This window comes from Neopelma chrysocephalum, unplaced genomic scaffold (assembly GCF_003984885.1).
Source record: "Neopelma chrysocephalum unplaced genomic scaffold, ASM398488v2 Primary Assembly neopelma1_61b, whole genome shotgun sequence".
Classification (NCBI taxonomy): Eukaryota; Metazoa; Chordata; class Aves; order Passeriformes; family Pipridae; genus Neopelma; species Neopelma chrysocephalum.
In genome coordinates this window covers 3,465,409-3,480,969 of record NW_020897717.1, presented here as the reverse complement: position 1 = coordinate 3,480,969, position 15,561 = coordinate 3,465,409, and the positions used below count along the sequence as shown (strand labels likewise).

Below are 15,561 nucleotides of genomic sequence, written 5' to 3'. Positions count from 1 at the left end.
TTTCATCAATTTTCAGACTGCATCTATTTCAGAAGATACTGCTTCTGAAGGCCAGTTTATCTTAAGAGTATGCAATTCCCGAAAGCAAGAGGGAAACACGTTCATCATAACCACCATTAGATATTTCCTGACATATCTTACTCCAAACTTCCCATGATAAATATTTTACCAGTGGAAAAAACCTCTGATTTTTGCAAAGCTTACTCTGGGGCAGAGATCGATTAAAAAAACCCAAACAATTCACACACAAGCCAAAATGTCTCCATTGCCAATGGCCTCATTTTAGAAGGCTGAGATGGCATATGCAGAGTGTTTCTATACAGCACAGCACATTTCCCATGCAAGGGATATAACTTCAGGAAACAGATAAGCCATTTTATTGTCTGACTGTCCTATGAACGCATGGCCCTACAAAGTCACTGCTCTAGCCCATCTTGCCTCCTTTTGCAGAAAATTATAGGTTCCCAAAACTCCTCAGCTTAGACAAGTGTGAGAGAGATACTGTCAACTGCAGCTACCAATTAAATCAACTCGATCATAATGTATCATAACCACACCCTGACACATCCTATCCCTAAGCAGGCTGGTTGGCTAGCAGGATGACATACCAACACTGTTATTCTACCTTTCAAATCTTCAGAGCTAACTCAAACTTCCACATAACACTGTACAGGCTTTTCAACAGTTTCAAAGTTTTCATCTATAAATCAGATGAATGAACACCAGATTCAAAAATAGTGGCTCACCTGGAAATCTGGTTCAACCAAGGTAATGGAATCACAGCAACATGTAAAACAGGGAGTATAGAAAATGACCTGGAGTCAAATAGAAGTTTTGTCCATTGGAAACAGAAAGCACGATGATCCACAATAAGAACTCAAGTTTTCCAAGGAAAGAGCTGTATTTGTTAAAAGCATTTTAACTGAAATAATAGCTTACCCAGTTGTTTTTTTTGCCAGCATAGATTTCCATGTTTTCTCCATACTGGGGCTCTTCAAGTAAAGTCTGATATTCAAACATGAGACGAGAGCTCTCACGTAATCGGCCACACTGAAATTGGTGATACTGCTGCACAAGCTCTTTCACAACAAGCAGGAGGCATTCAGGGTTTGAAGGATTCCAAGAAGCTAAATTCTGTTGAATTAGAAAAGAGCGGAGATCAGAATTGTTTACAGCAACATAAAGACAAGCAATCCCCCTTCCGTACCGATATGAGAGGCACATATGCACGTGGGAGCTTTGTGACAAAGTTAAACCATAATATTGAATGGAAAGGTTCTACCATGCTTTAGAAGAAAACCAGGTGAAACAGCAAAAACTTAATGTCAAATAGGAGACCTACCATAAAACTGATAACAGGGCTACTAGTAGGCATACATAGGTCTGAATTACCATTCTATTCTTTCCTAAAATTATACTGTTGCATCTGAGAACTTGAAAAGCTTGAATTAAATGATGACTGATATGAAACACACAAGCATCAGGTAAGTACACCCTGCAAAGTAACTAATTCAAAAAGCAGTCAACCAAGTGAATATGCCAAATTGACACCAACTATAGAAACCGCTCTGCTTCACTATTCAAATAGTGGCTGTAGTATTCACAGTGATGGAGCAAACGGGTTCTCTTCTCTTGCCTTGACATTGTGATTTATTTCACCTTAACTGTCTCTTCACCAGAGTTACCTTGACTCGTCCCCTTAACACAAATGCCATCCATACACACAAGCCTCTTCGATGTGCTTGGCGGAAATTTTTATTACAAGTTGACTGTATTTCAAGAAACACAACTAACTGAAATAAAAATGATAATACAATTAAGATAACTGTCAGTAGCACAGTAGCAATGTTATCACTCAGTTTAACTACTCTTAACATTGGCTTGGACCAGTCTTCTGTGCACAGTAAGTTTTATTCAGGAAGGTATTTGACGTTACAAACCGTGCCTAACATGACCCATATTGCACACCTACATCTAGTTGACCTAAAATGGACCTATGTGAAAGGTAGATGAGGACCCACCTATACTCCGTGCTCTTAGAGCATGAGACAGTATTGACGCAAAAGTACTTAGGTCCTCACAGGTTTCATTCATGGGTCCTCAAGGGGTCCTCCTGATGCCAGTTCAGAGCATGTTAATGTTGTCATGTGGCTCTTGGTCATTTTTAAGTAAAATTAACCTGTATTTCATAGAATCACGGAATGGTTTGGGATGGTAGGGACTTTAAAGATCATCTAGTTCAGGGGAGGGACACATTCCACTAGACTATGTTTGCTCATTCAACCTGGCCTTCTACGCTTCCAGGGATGAGGCATTCAAAACTTCTCTGGGCAACCTGTCCCAGTGTCTCACCACACTCACAGTAAAGAATTTCTTCCTTATATCTAATCTTAACTTACCCTATTTCAATTTAAAACCATTACTCCTTCTCCCACTACTCCATGCCCTTGTAAAAAGTCCCTCCCCAGCTCTCTTGAAGGCCCCTTTAGGTACTAGAAGGCTGTATATGACACAGACGTTTGACAACAAACTGATTCCAACAGGATTTTAAATTGCATGGATTGTACAGTGAACATTAAGAAACTCAGAACTGGTAAACGTGCCTGCATTTAACAGTTAAGTGAAGATACAATATAATAGCTTCACATACGATTTCTTATCTGTATCTGTACTCAGTGAAGTTACAGACAGCATGTTACTTTCAACCTGTAAGTTGCAGACATTTCATAAACAAATTATATGCACAATTTACATTCTTCAGCAAGGACAAAAAAAAAAATCAATGGCCATGTTTTGCCTCTTCATTGAAAAAACTGCTTTGGTATGCAGCATTTTCTACAATGAAAGGGCAAAAAATATTTCTGTACTTTGAAGTAGATATCTTAAGTCTGCCTTGTATTCAAACATACAAAAAATGGCATTTCTTAAGCGAGGTTACATAAATGAATGAAGATAGATAAAACCATGTCCCCCACAATACAAAAGCTATTTATATTTTGTGTAACACCAAAAGCAATAAATACAAATGAATGGGTTGCATAGAGAAGTTGTCAAGTCTCTGTCCTTGCTATCCTTGAACCTCTGCCTTTAGAGGCTACCACAGTGCCACAGACCGGACATTTGACCATGGCTTGACATAAAAGTACTCTGCTCTTCCCCCTCCTAGACAGCAGGAACACCGATAAAACAGGAATATTATCAGTGCCATATCTTAACAGGTAAACTACATTCTAGAGTAACTGGTGAATGGGGAAGAAACTAATGTGTTTCATGTGAGTTCCTCAAATACATACCACAGAGTGACTGAAAGCCTTGTTCTGCCTTGTCTGCCATCTACAGCTGGTAAAAATTTATTCTCAACTTGAAACCATTTAAGCTTATCCAATTCTATAAAATACTAGAGAAAATCTGTCAGGTAGACAGCATCTTCTAGGAAACATATTTTCTGTCACGCAGTCTGAAACCAGACTGAGTATAACCTTAAATTTCCTGTTCCCAAGCTGCTGTTCAAATAAAGCATTTCCAGAAAGCCAGAGGATGTAATATGCCAGTATGTATTGATATCAGCCAGACAAGTGGGAATAACCTTTCCTCCTAATGACATTGGTATAACACAATAGAAATGTTCTGTCAAAGGAAATGACCAACAATATTTTAATAGCTGACCTAAATGCAACTGAACCTTTTGTTTTTTAAATAACGTTATACTACCTAACAAAAAAAGAGCAAGAGGAAATCCATTGTCAGTTTTGCAGCACAGAGCTAGAGTAGTGCTCTCTTCAAAGAATTCAAGAACACTGCATCAAAACTGCTTATTTTGTATTGCCTTAAAGCTACAGGAATTAAAATGAATGATTTGACTGTATGATCCTTACTAAACAGCTTTCATTCAGTAACTAGAGTTTCAAAGTACAAAGTGGTTATAAAAATAAATCACCTGGAGAAAAATTCGACTACACACCCCATATATATTTGAATTACAACATATTCTCACTGATGAAAGAGTAAACATACAATGGCTACACAAATTTTCTGTAACACGAGTTCTAATTTATATAAATAATTTTGAGCTTTAGAATTTATTATTGTAGTGCTTGTTATTTGGCAATGGCCATTGTATTTCTACTCATTTTGCTAACTTTGCAGAAGGGCTGTTCTTTTCGAAAGACCTAAACTCATAAATTTTAATACAAACACTACTGAATACAATGCCATCTTTACGTATGAAATTTCTTTTTTACATATCTTAGTGTACCTTATTTGCCCTAAGCATTAGGTTCATTCACTTGAAAATACTTTTAAACAATTTTACTGTGATCCAATTTCATCGGTATGTCAAAATATGTGCTACATTGTTCTCAGTTTCAAAGAGCACCTTCTTTAATCTTCCTTCTAGTTTTCAAATCAAAGTAAGCAACTACCTGTAACATATACGTTGAAACCCAAGGTAGAATTTTGATGTTTGTCAAGTTTATCCCTTTTAGAGTGTCTTCACTGCTACAATTTCAGCATTATAAAGATTATTCCGAGAACACACAAGTATTTGTAACTTCAGTGGATGAGAGTAGTGCCCCTGCAACAGGAAGCTGACCTCCTTCTTTAAAGGTAAAGGATCTTCTAAATAAGATTTTATTTAGCGATGCAGTATTGTATTCACTATTAGACTTGGGAAATCGTTTTAATCAGCAAAATCTTAAAATAAAGGCTTTGGAGCAAAAAGAGTAGTAGCCTGTGCACTTCATTTTCTGATTGTTTGCCTGAAGGCTGCATTCCAGCCCTAGCCAATCCAGCTTTTTAAGAGATTGTATTTAAAAATATTTAAAACATAAGAACAGAGTGAGCTACTGGTGTTTGTGTTCTACAGCTTCAAGTTCTGCTACAAAACTCCCATCTTGTATGAGAATTAAGCTCTGAATGCAACTTCAAAATTATGAGGTTTAGTTGTTAGAACTTTAGAAAAACCTGGAAATACAACCACAGACAGATTGTTGAAGCCAAGAAGGTATGAAAAACACAATTAAAGAAATAACCAGCAAATATGTATACAGAAAAAGACTTGTTGCTTTCTCTGGCTTCTATCAAAATCTCCTTCTGCCTTGCTCACAAATTTATACTTTCACATTATTTTACCAAAATCACGTGCATGCTGAAAAGAGAGGTTTTTGTCTGAATTTGCCATAAAATTGTGATTTAAATGAATTTTATGTAGAAAATAATGAACACAGTGACTAGGGTACTGACAGACTAAGTTACATATTTTACTCAGTAAATCCTGCCTAATTTGAAATGAGATTTCCACAGACTTTCCAGAGAGTTAATCAAATATAATAATCACTAATGGATTTAAAATAAAGAAATCCAGACTTGGATACAATTCCTTGCCTTGTTTGACAACAGGTATCTTTAAGTGCACTCTGCAGTGCAAACTCACTAAGTTACTCAATAGTTAGCCAGCCAGACTGAAAATGGCCCACTGTACACCAATATACAAGTATGAGTCAATCCAAACTGTGCATCTGCAACTAGTTATGCATTCGTGCTCATCTCATGTGAAGGCTTAATGCACATCTCAGATTGGTTATGACCATCTTTAATGCTACAATTCTTTCAGTGCATCACTGAAGAACTTACCTGTCATTTCTGAAGACACAGATGGAGGCTCAATTAAACAATTCTCTACTGTCTAGACACTGCTTGCATGTATCTCCATGATCTCCACTAAAACTAGGAGTAAATTCATGTTTCAGATCCTAATTTCAACATTTTAATTTTTAATTTCAATCTTTACTTATGGCTTTTGGCTTGCCCATACTGCAACTTGTGCAACTTTTATTTTCTAAAAAGATTAATTGTTGCCTCATTTTAGGAGATATTGTGGACACAAAAGCCTGGTAAATGTCATCTGTGAAAAGTGGCTAATCCCTATTTTTCCAATTAGGGAATGAATTCAAAATGATCACAGAATATGCTGAATTGGAAGGGACCCACAAGGATCATCGAGTCCAACTCCTGGCCCTGCACAGGACCATCCCCAAGAGTCACACCAGGTGCCTGAGAGTATCATTCAAACTCTTCTTGAACTCTGCCAGGCTTGATGCTCTGACCACTTCCCTGGGGAGCCTGTTCCAGTGCCCAACCACCCTCCGGGTGAAGAACGTTTTTTTAATATCCAACCTAAACAGGAATAAATTCAAAATGGTCTACAGGAAAAGTAATGGAATGAGAACTTCCATATGATAGAGACCAGACTCCAGAAGCATCATTGCCCACACAGTTGTAGCTACTGTCATATAGAAGATGGTCAATAACTATCCCAGAGTAAGCAATTTAACATAAGTAAGTTAAATATTCTTCTGTGGCAGAAGTTTCCCTGGCAATAGCTGATTTTTTTCTTATTGGACTAAGTTTCAAGAAAAGGTCTTTGAAAAAAAAGTAATCTAGACCCTAAAGTAATCAACCAATACCATGTACATCCACTTAGTTTGCTCTCCAGGTCATGTTATGTGGCAGATGAATCGAAAAATAATATTCAGTTATTATACAGAGATTAATAGACCATAGGCATCCAGTAAATTGTGTGTACACTGGAGAAATCCAAGTGATTCAGGAGTTCTGACGAACTGCCAGATATTAAGTTAAACAATCTCACCAAAGAGCATTGATTTTCACTAAGGAGCATAACCCCACAGATGTTTTCAGGCTGCGAAGTCAATCTGAGAATTCCCTGGCTCTTGATAACTGCCTCCTGACAGAAGCTGCCTGCATAGTAAGCGAACAGTTTCATAAGGAAGGTTTTTCGAAAATCAGACATGACCGAAGAGTTGAGAAAATTAATTCACGGTATAAAGAGGCAGAGTAAAGCTGTTATAAGGCCACCCACAGAGTGCAATTTAAGACATTTCAACAGTAACTCATTTAAATGAGTAGCAATGACACCAACTGGATTTCCAAAAAAGACAAGGAAAATTTGCAGCCAGACAGTATCAGTTCTAGTGAGATCTTCTTACGGGTGAAGCAAGCGAAACCCCCCCCAACAAAGTAGCTTCTCAGTTCTACTAGCAAAGACATGCAGAGTTTAACTTTCCAAAGTAGCCATACTAATCAACTTTTGGCAAAGAAACCACATTTAAATTTTGCTCTGGAACATTTTGTGTTTTGTAGTCTTTATTTCATCCTTCCAAAAAAGCTAATCAAGAACCTAAACAAGCTACTCAGTGTCTGTGATTACCTATTTCCCCATTTTTTTGGAATACAATGCACTTCATGTTCCATAAAGCTGATAATTCATAGTCTCCTTCACAGATTATTGCTTATTTCACAACTTCAGGCAATGTCTGCAGCAAACTATAATTCTATGCTATCAGAAAGAAAATATGGTTACAATTTCTAATTGATCTGAAGTTGTTTTTCTTTGAAATGTGTTTAAATATCCAGGTTGCCAGAATATCTTCCAGGAATGTGATTGTAAAGAAGACAGATTGTAACTGTTTTTCCTGGCTATACTACAGGAAATAACAGCAAGATCTTATTTTAAGTTAGTGTACTTTTATATTTCTAAGCATGAAATTAACTTTCATGAGAAAATGTCAGTAAACAAAACCTCCCAAGCCCATAACAGTGGTATTGCATTTCTATAGAATCTTTCATCCAGAATTATCATAGAGAATAATGTTAAGTACAGATTTGCATTTTGTTTATATCTCTGCATACCACATGCACACAACTTTCATCCTACAGTGGCTAAAAATCAGTACCAATGTGAATTTTTACCTGAAATGATTTTGATATCAGCACTTATCCTCCACATAAATACAGAGGAGATACGGGTCCAGTGGTTACAACATTAGTCTAGAAACTGGTTTCAGTCCCTGCTTTGCTGTAATCTTCATAGGTCACCACAGGGATTTTGCTCACAGAAAAAGGCACAGGATAATTATCTACCATATGCTCACATCTTTCTATCAACAGATATTTTTCACAGTATTTGCAGGGCTGGAGTGTTATAACAACTTCAAAGGCTTCAGTTTCTTAGCAGCCAGCACTTAAACATCCTACAGGCTGCAGCTTCATATCAATCACTGTAAACCTACATGCCATCTACTTGTCATCTTATTTTCACAGGTTCTTCATATCCCTCTCCCCCAAAGCACCACTGGAACAACTTTCTGGAGTGATCTGCTTGAAATGATCATTTTTGGGCCCAAGCAAACATGAAAACTTAACATTTCATAAAAACAGTTCAACTCAGGAGCATTTTTGTCATTGCAAATACAGCCAAAGAACTTACAGACCTTGTGTGCTCTAGTAGCTACTGTGTATAACAGATAAAAAGTTTGCACAAACCGAAGCTTGGGATTGTCAGTACTTAATTTTAATTTTTATTTTTAGCGAGAGGCTGTGAAAACTGGATGCAGAAATTACAATATCTTATAAATGGTTAGTCAAAATCCTGAATACCCGAAGGCCTTGAATTAGCATGAAAATCCAGTGCAGGAAAACAACATACTAAGAAATTACTTCTGCTTTCAGAAAAGCAATTTACATCTTATTTAAAATTTTTTTCCCTTTTTCTTTTTCCACTGGCTACACAGTGTGATCCTTGATTAACGATCCGATACCTACAGCAACTCTAAAATAAATTCCAGCCTATGTGACACATGGAGAACACTCAGTTCCGCATTCACCTAGAATAAATGAGCCACTGTCTCTCAAGTACCATTCACCTGAAAAAGGAAGGAACTCAACTTCCAAAAGTTACTACAGATTTTTCCCTATTCCCTGCTGTAGGAGCAGTTAAGAGGCAGCTGATCTTGGTATGTTAAGGGTGCTCCGGAGATGAAGAATCTGTGAAGTTGAGCCCAGGAGAACATTTTTAAGTTGTGCACTCCTCCTGATAAAGTCTGCTTGCTTCTCCCACAGAGCTCTCTTCCAAGATAATCAGGCCCTTAAAAGCTACAACTGCCTACTACCTAATTAATCTCCAAAAAACTTGGCACATAAATGTTTCTTGTCCAACTTTGCTAAGGGATTAGAGCAAGTTTTGTTCCTTTCCAGACATCTCAGCACACCTCTCTCAGAAAGCAGATGGTACTTTTACCTGGTCTGAGAAGGAATTTCTTAAATCCTTCAGCACATACAAATTCCAGCATAGGGAATCCAACACACTAATCATTAGTTAATCCATGTAAGTACACTGCATTTCTTTCCCTTGGGAGTCAGTTACCAGAGGCGTACATATTTAACTAGACATGGCAAGTAAAAGGAACAATGCATGAAGACAAGACTAATTTCCACACAAGGTATTACACACATGCATCTTTTACCTAAAGACTTACTCATCATGCCGTGATGGTAGTGTGAACAACTCCTCAGACCCTCAGTGGACCAGAGAACAGACCACTGTTAATGCTTTACCTCTAGAGTCCCTTTTAAATAGCAAGTCTTTCACACTTATCAGCTCTTGTGGTTTTTCCCTTCCTGTCAACACAAGTAATTTTAGCAACAGCAAAAAGGCAGAACCTTCACAGCTAATGTTTTGGAGAGTGTCCACTAACATCCCTTGAGCATTTATCGTTGGGTGGCATGTGCAGAACTGTTTTCTTCTACCATTTTTTCTCCTCCCAAAATCCTAAAAATTAAAATCAATATATAACATGGTGGATCTTGCTGGCCAAGCAGTATTGCCATCTTTATTTTCACATTTGTACTACAAGAGAATTTATAGGGTCTTGTAAATACAGTCCCTAAAGAAGACATTTACCATTGTGTAAATCAGAAGACATTGAAAATCAAAATTATTTATCTATCATACAGGACAAATTATTGCAAGTTAGTTATCTCTTCTCAAAAAAGCAGCATAAGGACACTCATTTGGTTCCTTTATACAAATAAAAGCTGTATCTCTGGGAAGATACAGGTATACGAAAAAATTCATGTAAAGCTGTATGAACACTTTTATGGCAAACGAAAGATTCAAGATGCTGACTAAATTTAAACTATATTTCTGTAGTTATCTCTAAAATAGAGCAGATATGCTCAGGATCTGGAATGGAAGATAACAAGGAAACACAGACATAAAGCATATAAAGAATGAATAAAACAAAGAGAGGTTTTGAAACAAATATAGGCTGAAACTTAGACCAGTAAAAAGGAAAAAACATAACTTGAGCTCTCCTCCATTTGGGAAATGAACAGATCTTTTAAAAATTACTCTGAGTGCAAAGACATTTATTTGCCCCAACAGTATCTTCTGAAGGAAAGATCCTGCAGGGCACCAAACTTAAACTAATTCTATTGCAGAAAAGTACAAATTATAATAGAATTCACAGTATAGAATGTAATCAAATACGAAACTGCATTATCAGACAGAATGACTATTTCTAACTGACCTTCTGTAATCAGTTAATTTAAAAGTCTGTTCTGCTTGCATATTCATAGGAAATTACCAACTTTCCCTACAGAAAAATGAATTATAATGGCACAACAATGTGAACTCAATGGGCATACTACATAGAACTTAAAAGTATTCTCAATTCAGGAAGACTATGCTAGAGTCAATCTTTTCCCTCAAAAAAATTCACCCAAACCCAAACAAATAAAACCCCTTGCAAACGTGTTTATAGAAAGCTAAAAAGCTGTTGCCTTCCAGACGTGCCATTTCTTACTGTTCTAGAATTCTTGTAAGGAAGAGGAGTGTATTGTGCCAGTAATGACCTAAGGGCCAGAATCCTTTAATTTTCTGCCAGTTTCTCTAATAATATTTTTCCCCGATTTTTAAGAAAACATTGCTCAAGTAAAGTATATTTTAATAAACTGAAGCAAAAAAATAGTCAAAACTACATTATCAATTTGCTGGTTTACATTAAAGAATTATAAATACCAACACATTATCATTGCACTCTGACATTTCCACGTAAAAGATGTTCTACTTTCATAAGTCTGGCTTGGGATATCCAACTTAACATTTTTGGTATAAACTAACCATGACTTGAAAGTGAATGAGATGCTTGAATTCACTATGCCACCCTTACCACTAGCAAGGATTGTATTTCCTGCAAAGCAGCTATATTATGCATCATAGAATCACAGAATGGTTTGGGTTGGAAGGGACATAAAAGCTGACCTAGTTCCAGCTCCCTGCTATGGGCAGGGACAACTCCCACTAGACCTGGTTGCTCAATGCCCCACCCCGCCTGGCCTTGAACACTGCCAGGGATGAGGCACTTAAAACTTCTCTGGGCAATCTGTTCCAGAACCTCACCACCCTCACAGTAAAGAATTATTTATATATACATACAAATAAATGAATACATTTAGCCATCTGTGGCAATCTGAAGTTATGCTGCAGCACAAATTTTTTCTCTAACACAACACCTCCACCTGAGAAGTCTTCAGCTTGCTTAGATTGAAACAGGTAATAGAAGAGTTGCCAGACAAAGCTTCTTAAATGATAAATGGTGAAAAGTCTCTGAAAGTGGTCAGAGTCTCTGAAAACTATCAGACAAGATGAGTGAAAGGAGGAGCTCTTGTCTTGTCTTCATGGACTATTAGTTGCTCTTGTGAAAACATCCAGCAACATGAACAACTGATGTTGGGACGGAGCAAGCCACAGACCCAATAGAGTCATTGCCTACAAGAATAATTGCAGATTCAGTGCCTCCTCAAAGAATATTCAAAGGTCTTCCTCATCCCAGTTTGTTACTTAACTTAAGCACACAGTTCAAAACTTAGATTTTTCACTTGTTCATTTTGGTGGACTTTACTTATCCTTAAGGGGAGATACATTAGTACAAGGTACTAATATAGACTGACTGTATCTCTGATGAGATATTCTTAGAGCCTACAAAATAAGGGGACTGGAGGGCCATAAGATGTTAAAAGGACTTCCAAAGGAAATCTTGAACCATTGTGCCCATAAAGAGATTGATTGACTAGCACTATTGCAGTTAATGAGTTCACACAAACTGTGACAAACAACCCGAAGAACTGGAAGGAAGACCAGGAAGACTAAAATAGAGAGCACCTAACTGGACTAGTATATTAAATAAAACCCAAAATTAAATAAAGGGTGTTAAGAAACAAAACTATTAAGTTTGAAATATATTCAGATTTCATTTGTGCAAAGATCCCTTGCTGAACTGCGTAAAAATCAAGTATATTGGCAAAGTCACCTAACAGAGTTTTGACAATATACAGACCATAGTTTTACGCACAGGGTAAGCTTTAGTTTGTGTACTGGCTCGCTAACAGCCTGTTCAGTTCTTTCTTACATCCAGGATTGGTTGCAAGCTTTTCCCACCTCTAGCCTTTCCAGTGACATCAGGATCAGAGAACAGTGAGGCTGTGAAGGTAAGCCAGTGATCCCTCATGCCATGCAGGAACTCCAGCAATCAAATGTTGCTAGTGTTCATACTGCAGTACTCAGCTAAGACTAACACCTAGCTATATAAGCACTCCTCCTCCACTTACCAGAATTTCAGGATATGCTCCTAGGGGAGTAAAAGAAAGAATACTCATTCAAGCATGCAGCTTGGTTCTAGCAAGAGACAGCAGTCTTTCTCAAGCCTCATAGCAACTGTTGCCCACCTAAGAAATTAGTGAATTCATTACAAAGTCAAGGTTAACTGAACATGAATTCAAGAGAAAATCCAGACACTCAGGAGGCCAGTGCTCTGGAATCAGATATAAACTAAACAGACATAGCTTGAAAGAAATGTAAGCCTAAACATCTTTTTCAGCCTTAATTACATTAAGATTTAAGCATCCTGTTATTCTGGTCCAACCTTCTGGCCCATCTAACTGTGTAACCATGAAAAAGATGGTCAAACTCAAGTGACAAATGAAAGTTATCTTTATTTTTTCCTAATACAATGCTATGAATGGAAAACCATAAAATTTTTTCTCCCCTTATTTTACTACTGCACAATGATTAAGTCCTTTATCACATGCAATTTAATTAGTATGGCAAAAAAACCATTTTCTCCCATCCTACCATCCTTCAGTCAAGTGGTCCACTCACATTCCTAATGTTCTCCAAAAGTTAGTCTTTCTTGGACTGAAATACTATATTTTAAAAGCTAATATTCTAGATTTTTCATATTCTAGGGAGAAATCTCATTATCAGATAAGCTTGTGCCAAAAAAATGAAAGGAAATGTTTCCCCACGGAGCCCTTTACAGAACTAATGGAATTAATTTTGCCTTCTACACTAGCAAGATTTAAGCAAGAAAGGCAAAACTACCTGGCTTAACAGATATTTTCTTCCCTCAAAATTAAATAAGTAGTTTCAAACTGTAGATTTTTTTTTTTAAAATTTCTGGATTCACTAGGCAAAAAGTCCAGTCAAAATGTTGCAACTAAGTAAAGCAGAACTTGTGACCTCAGCATATTCTTTTCTGCTTACACTTTGAGATAGAAAGCCATGTTTTATAAACTGTGATAGGAAATGCTGAGGTTCTGGAAAAAGAAAGTAAGGTAGATATATGTAATGACTTCACATTAATTACAAAGGAATACAAGGCAGCTAACTCCCCCTCTCTATAAATAAATATTAACAATTCTGGACAAAAAGGACAAATAAAAATGAAAGACTGAAAGTGAAATTAAGAAGAACTAAAACAAGGAGAAAAAGTAATAGTTTCCCAGTGTAGAAAGGCCTTGAAGGAAGCAAAGATGGAAAGATTACAGGATAAAACTTATTTTCTGCCATCCTCTTAAGTTCTTTCTGCTGAACCGTATAGTCACCATCTTTACCACATGGCTACACAGACAATCCTAACACTCGTTATTCTGAGCACCGTATGACTTCTCAGAAGGGCCTTCTGAATGCTGGCTGCAGTCAAGCTGGCCAGACTATGCCAGGAGAGGATTCCAAGCCAGAATCCTCTTTTGGGGATTTCTCCTTTCAAACTCAGTACTTTTTCAACTTGGCAGGGGGATTGATGATGATCTGCAGAGGGCCCTTCCAACTCTAACTATTCCGTGATTTTGTGATTCCCTGAGGAACTGTGTGGAGCTCAGACACCAAAACCAGATCAATATACATTCAAAATTAGATTCTTTCAGATCTGGCTTAGAAAGGAATGTTGCATTGGCAGATCTCTATTGTTTGAAAAATTGGACAAAAATGTATACAATAAATGCCAACAATACCAGTCATAAGGTCCTTCTTCTGGGAAAGTTCCTGAATTAAATTACTTGCCTGGTGGTATAAAATGTGATTTTGTTACCACTGCCTATCCATACCAGACCAATATCAGCAAGGCCACAGTGACTCTATGTATGTATACATCAATATATATGCACACATACAAACATCCCCCATATATACAAATAGGTAGGGATCAACAGAAAGAGAAAGGAATAAACAGTTTTCAGAATTCATGTTAGTTTTACAGAATTAAACGATAAATAACATTGGATTATAAATAATCAAAACACCCCTTGACATATAAAGTCAGGATATGACTGAGAAGTAAACACAAAAAATGTGAATATAAAGAAGTTCAAAATAAAAAAAAACCCTCTTCTAATAACATGCAGGATCCAATCCTGCATTCTGTTTTTCTAAAATTCCCCAAGTTCAACTGAAGCCAAAGTAGTTGAAGGCTTTCACTACAAGAGCAGCAGGCTAGGAGTCCAAGAATGAAATCTTGTGCTGCCATCTGAAATTAGAGTAAGCAGAAGAGACAGCAATGCTAAAACAGTTCAAATCTATCCACACATTTTCCAGACAAAGAGAACCCAGTACCGTGGCTTTAAACTTTAAAATTATATGCTGAAAATCATCGTGGTCATAGCCTTATGTGGGGCTTTCATACTAGAACACATATCACCTGCATCTTTGCTAACAATACAACCGAAAAGACTTTTCAAAACAAAACAGGTCAAACAGCGTTAGTTAATACAAAGGGTGTTTGGGCTTTTCTGTAGTTACTGTGAGCAGGAGAACAATTGACACTGTTAAACATCTGTCTCATGCACCTGACAGTAAATGAAGAACACTTAATGGAAGAGAGAGATATTTAAAGGATCTCTTCACTACCCATTAAAAGCTAACTCAGCAACCAACAGAAATAATGATTAAGACTTTGAACAAAGACACAGAAAACAATACAACCTTCACAACAGTATTATATAGCTAAATGATAAATATGGAGTCTAATAAGCACAAATACAAGAACTTAAAACAAACATTGGTCTACGCAAGATATAGAGCATGACAGCCAATACACCTGAGTAGCAAAATTAGGTCAATCAGCTCCACGATGACTGCAATCTGTACTCAGTATTTAGCAATCAGACAAGGGGAAACAATCTTTCCAATGCTAGGTATCGGCATGACAACTACAGCGGCCCATTCTCTGAAACTCTGTGATGACAATGTCTTCCTTCCACGCAAATGGAGCACAAAGTATTCCCACAAGGAATATACCATACACTACCCCACAAGGACATATTCAGCACTTAGCAAGTTTCAGGAAATGCTCATGTTCTCTTGTGTCCATTCCCACTAAGGCTAATGAAGTCTTTGCGAGAGTGATGGGTAGGCACAATAATTCT

General features: G+C 37.1%; 1 protein-coding gene across 5 annotated transcripts in view; it reads right to left on the bottom strand.

The window, feature by feature from the left end:
• The window catches only part of BABAM2 (BRISC and BRCA1 A complex member 2), a 166,922-nt gene that overhangs the window by 113,704 nt on the left and 37,657 nt on the right, over positions 1 to 15,561 (bottom strand). For all 5 annotated transcript variants that reach the window (XM_027681951.1, XM_027681950.1, XM_027681952.1 and 2 more), the window contains exon 5: positions 940 to 1,134. In XM_027681951.1, coding sequence (XP_027537752.1) covers positions 940 to 1,134 — 195 coding nt within the window. The remainder of the gene's footprint in view (positions 1 to 939; positions 1,135 to 15,561) is intronic.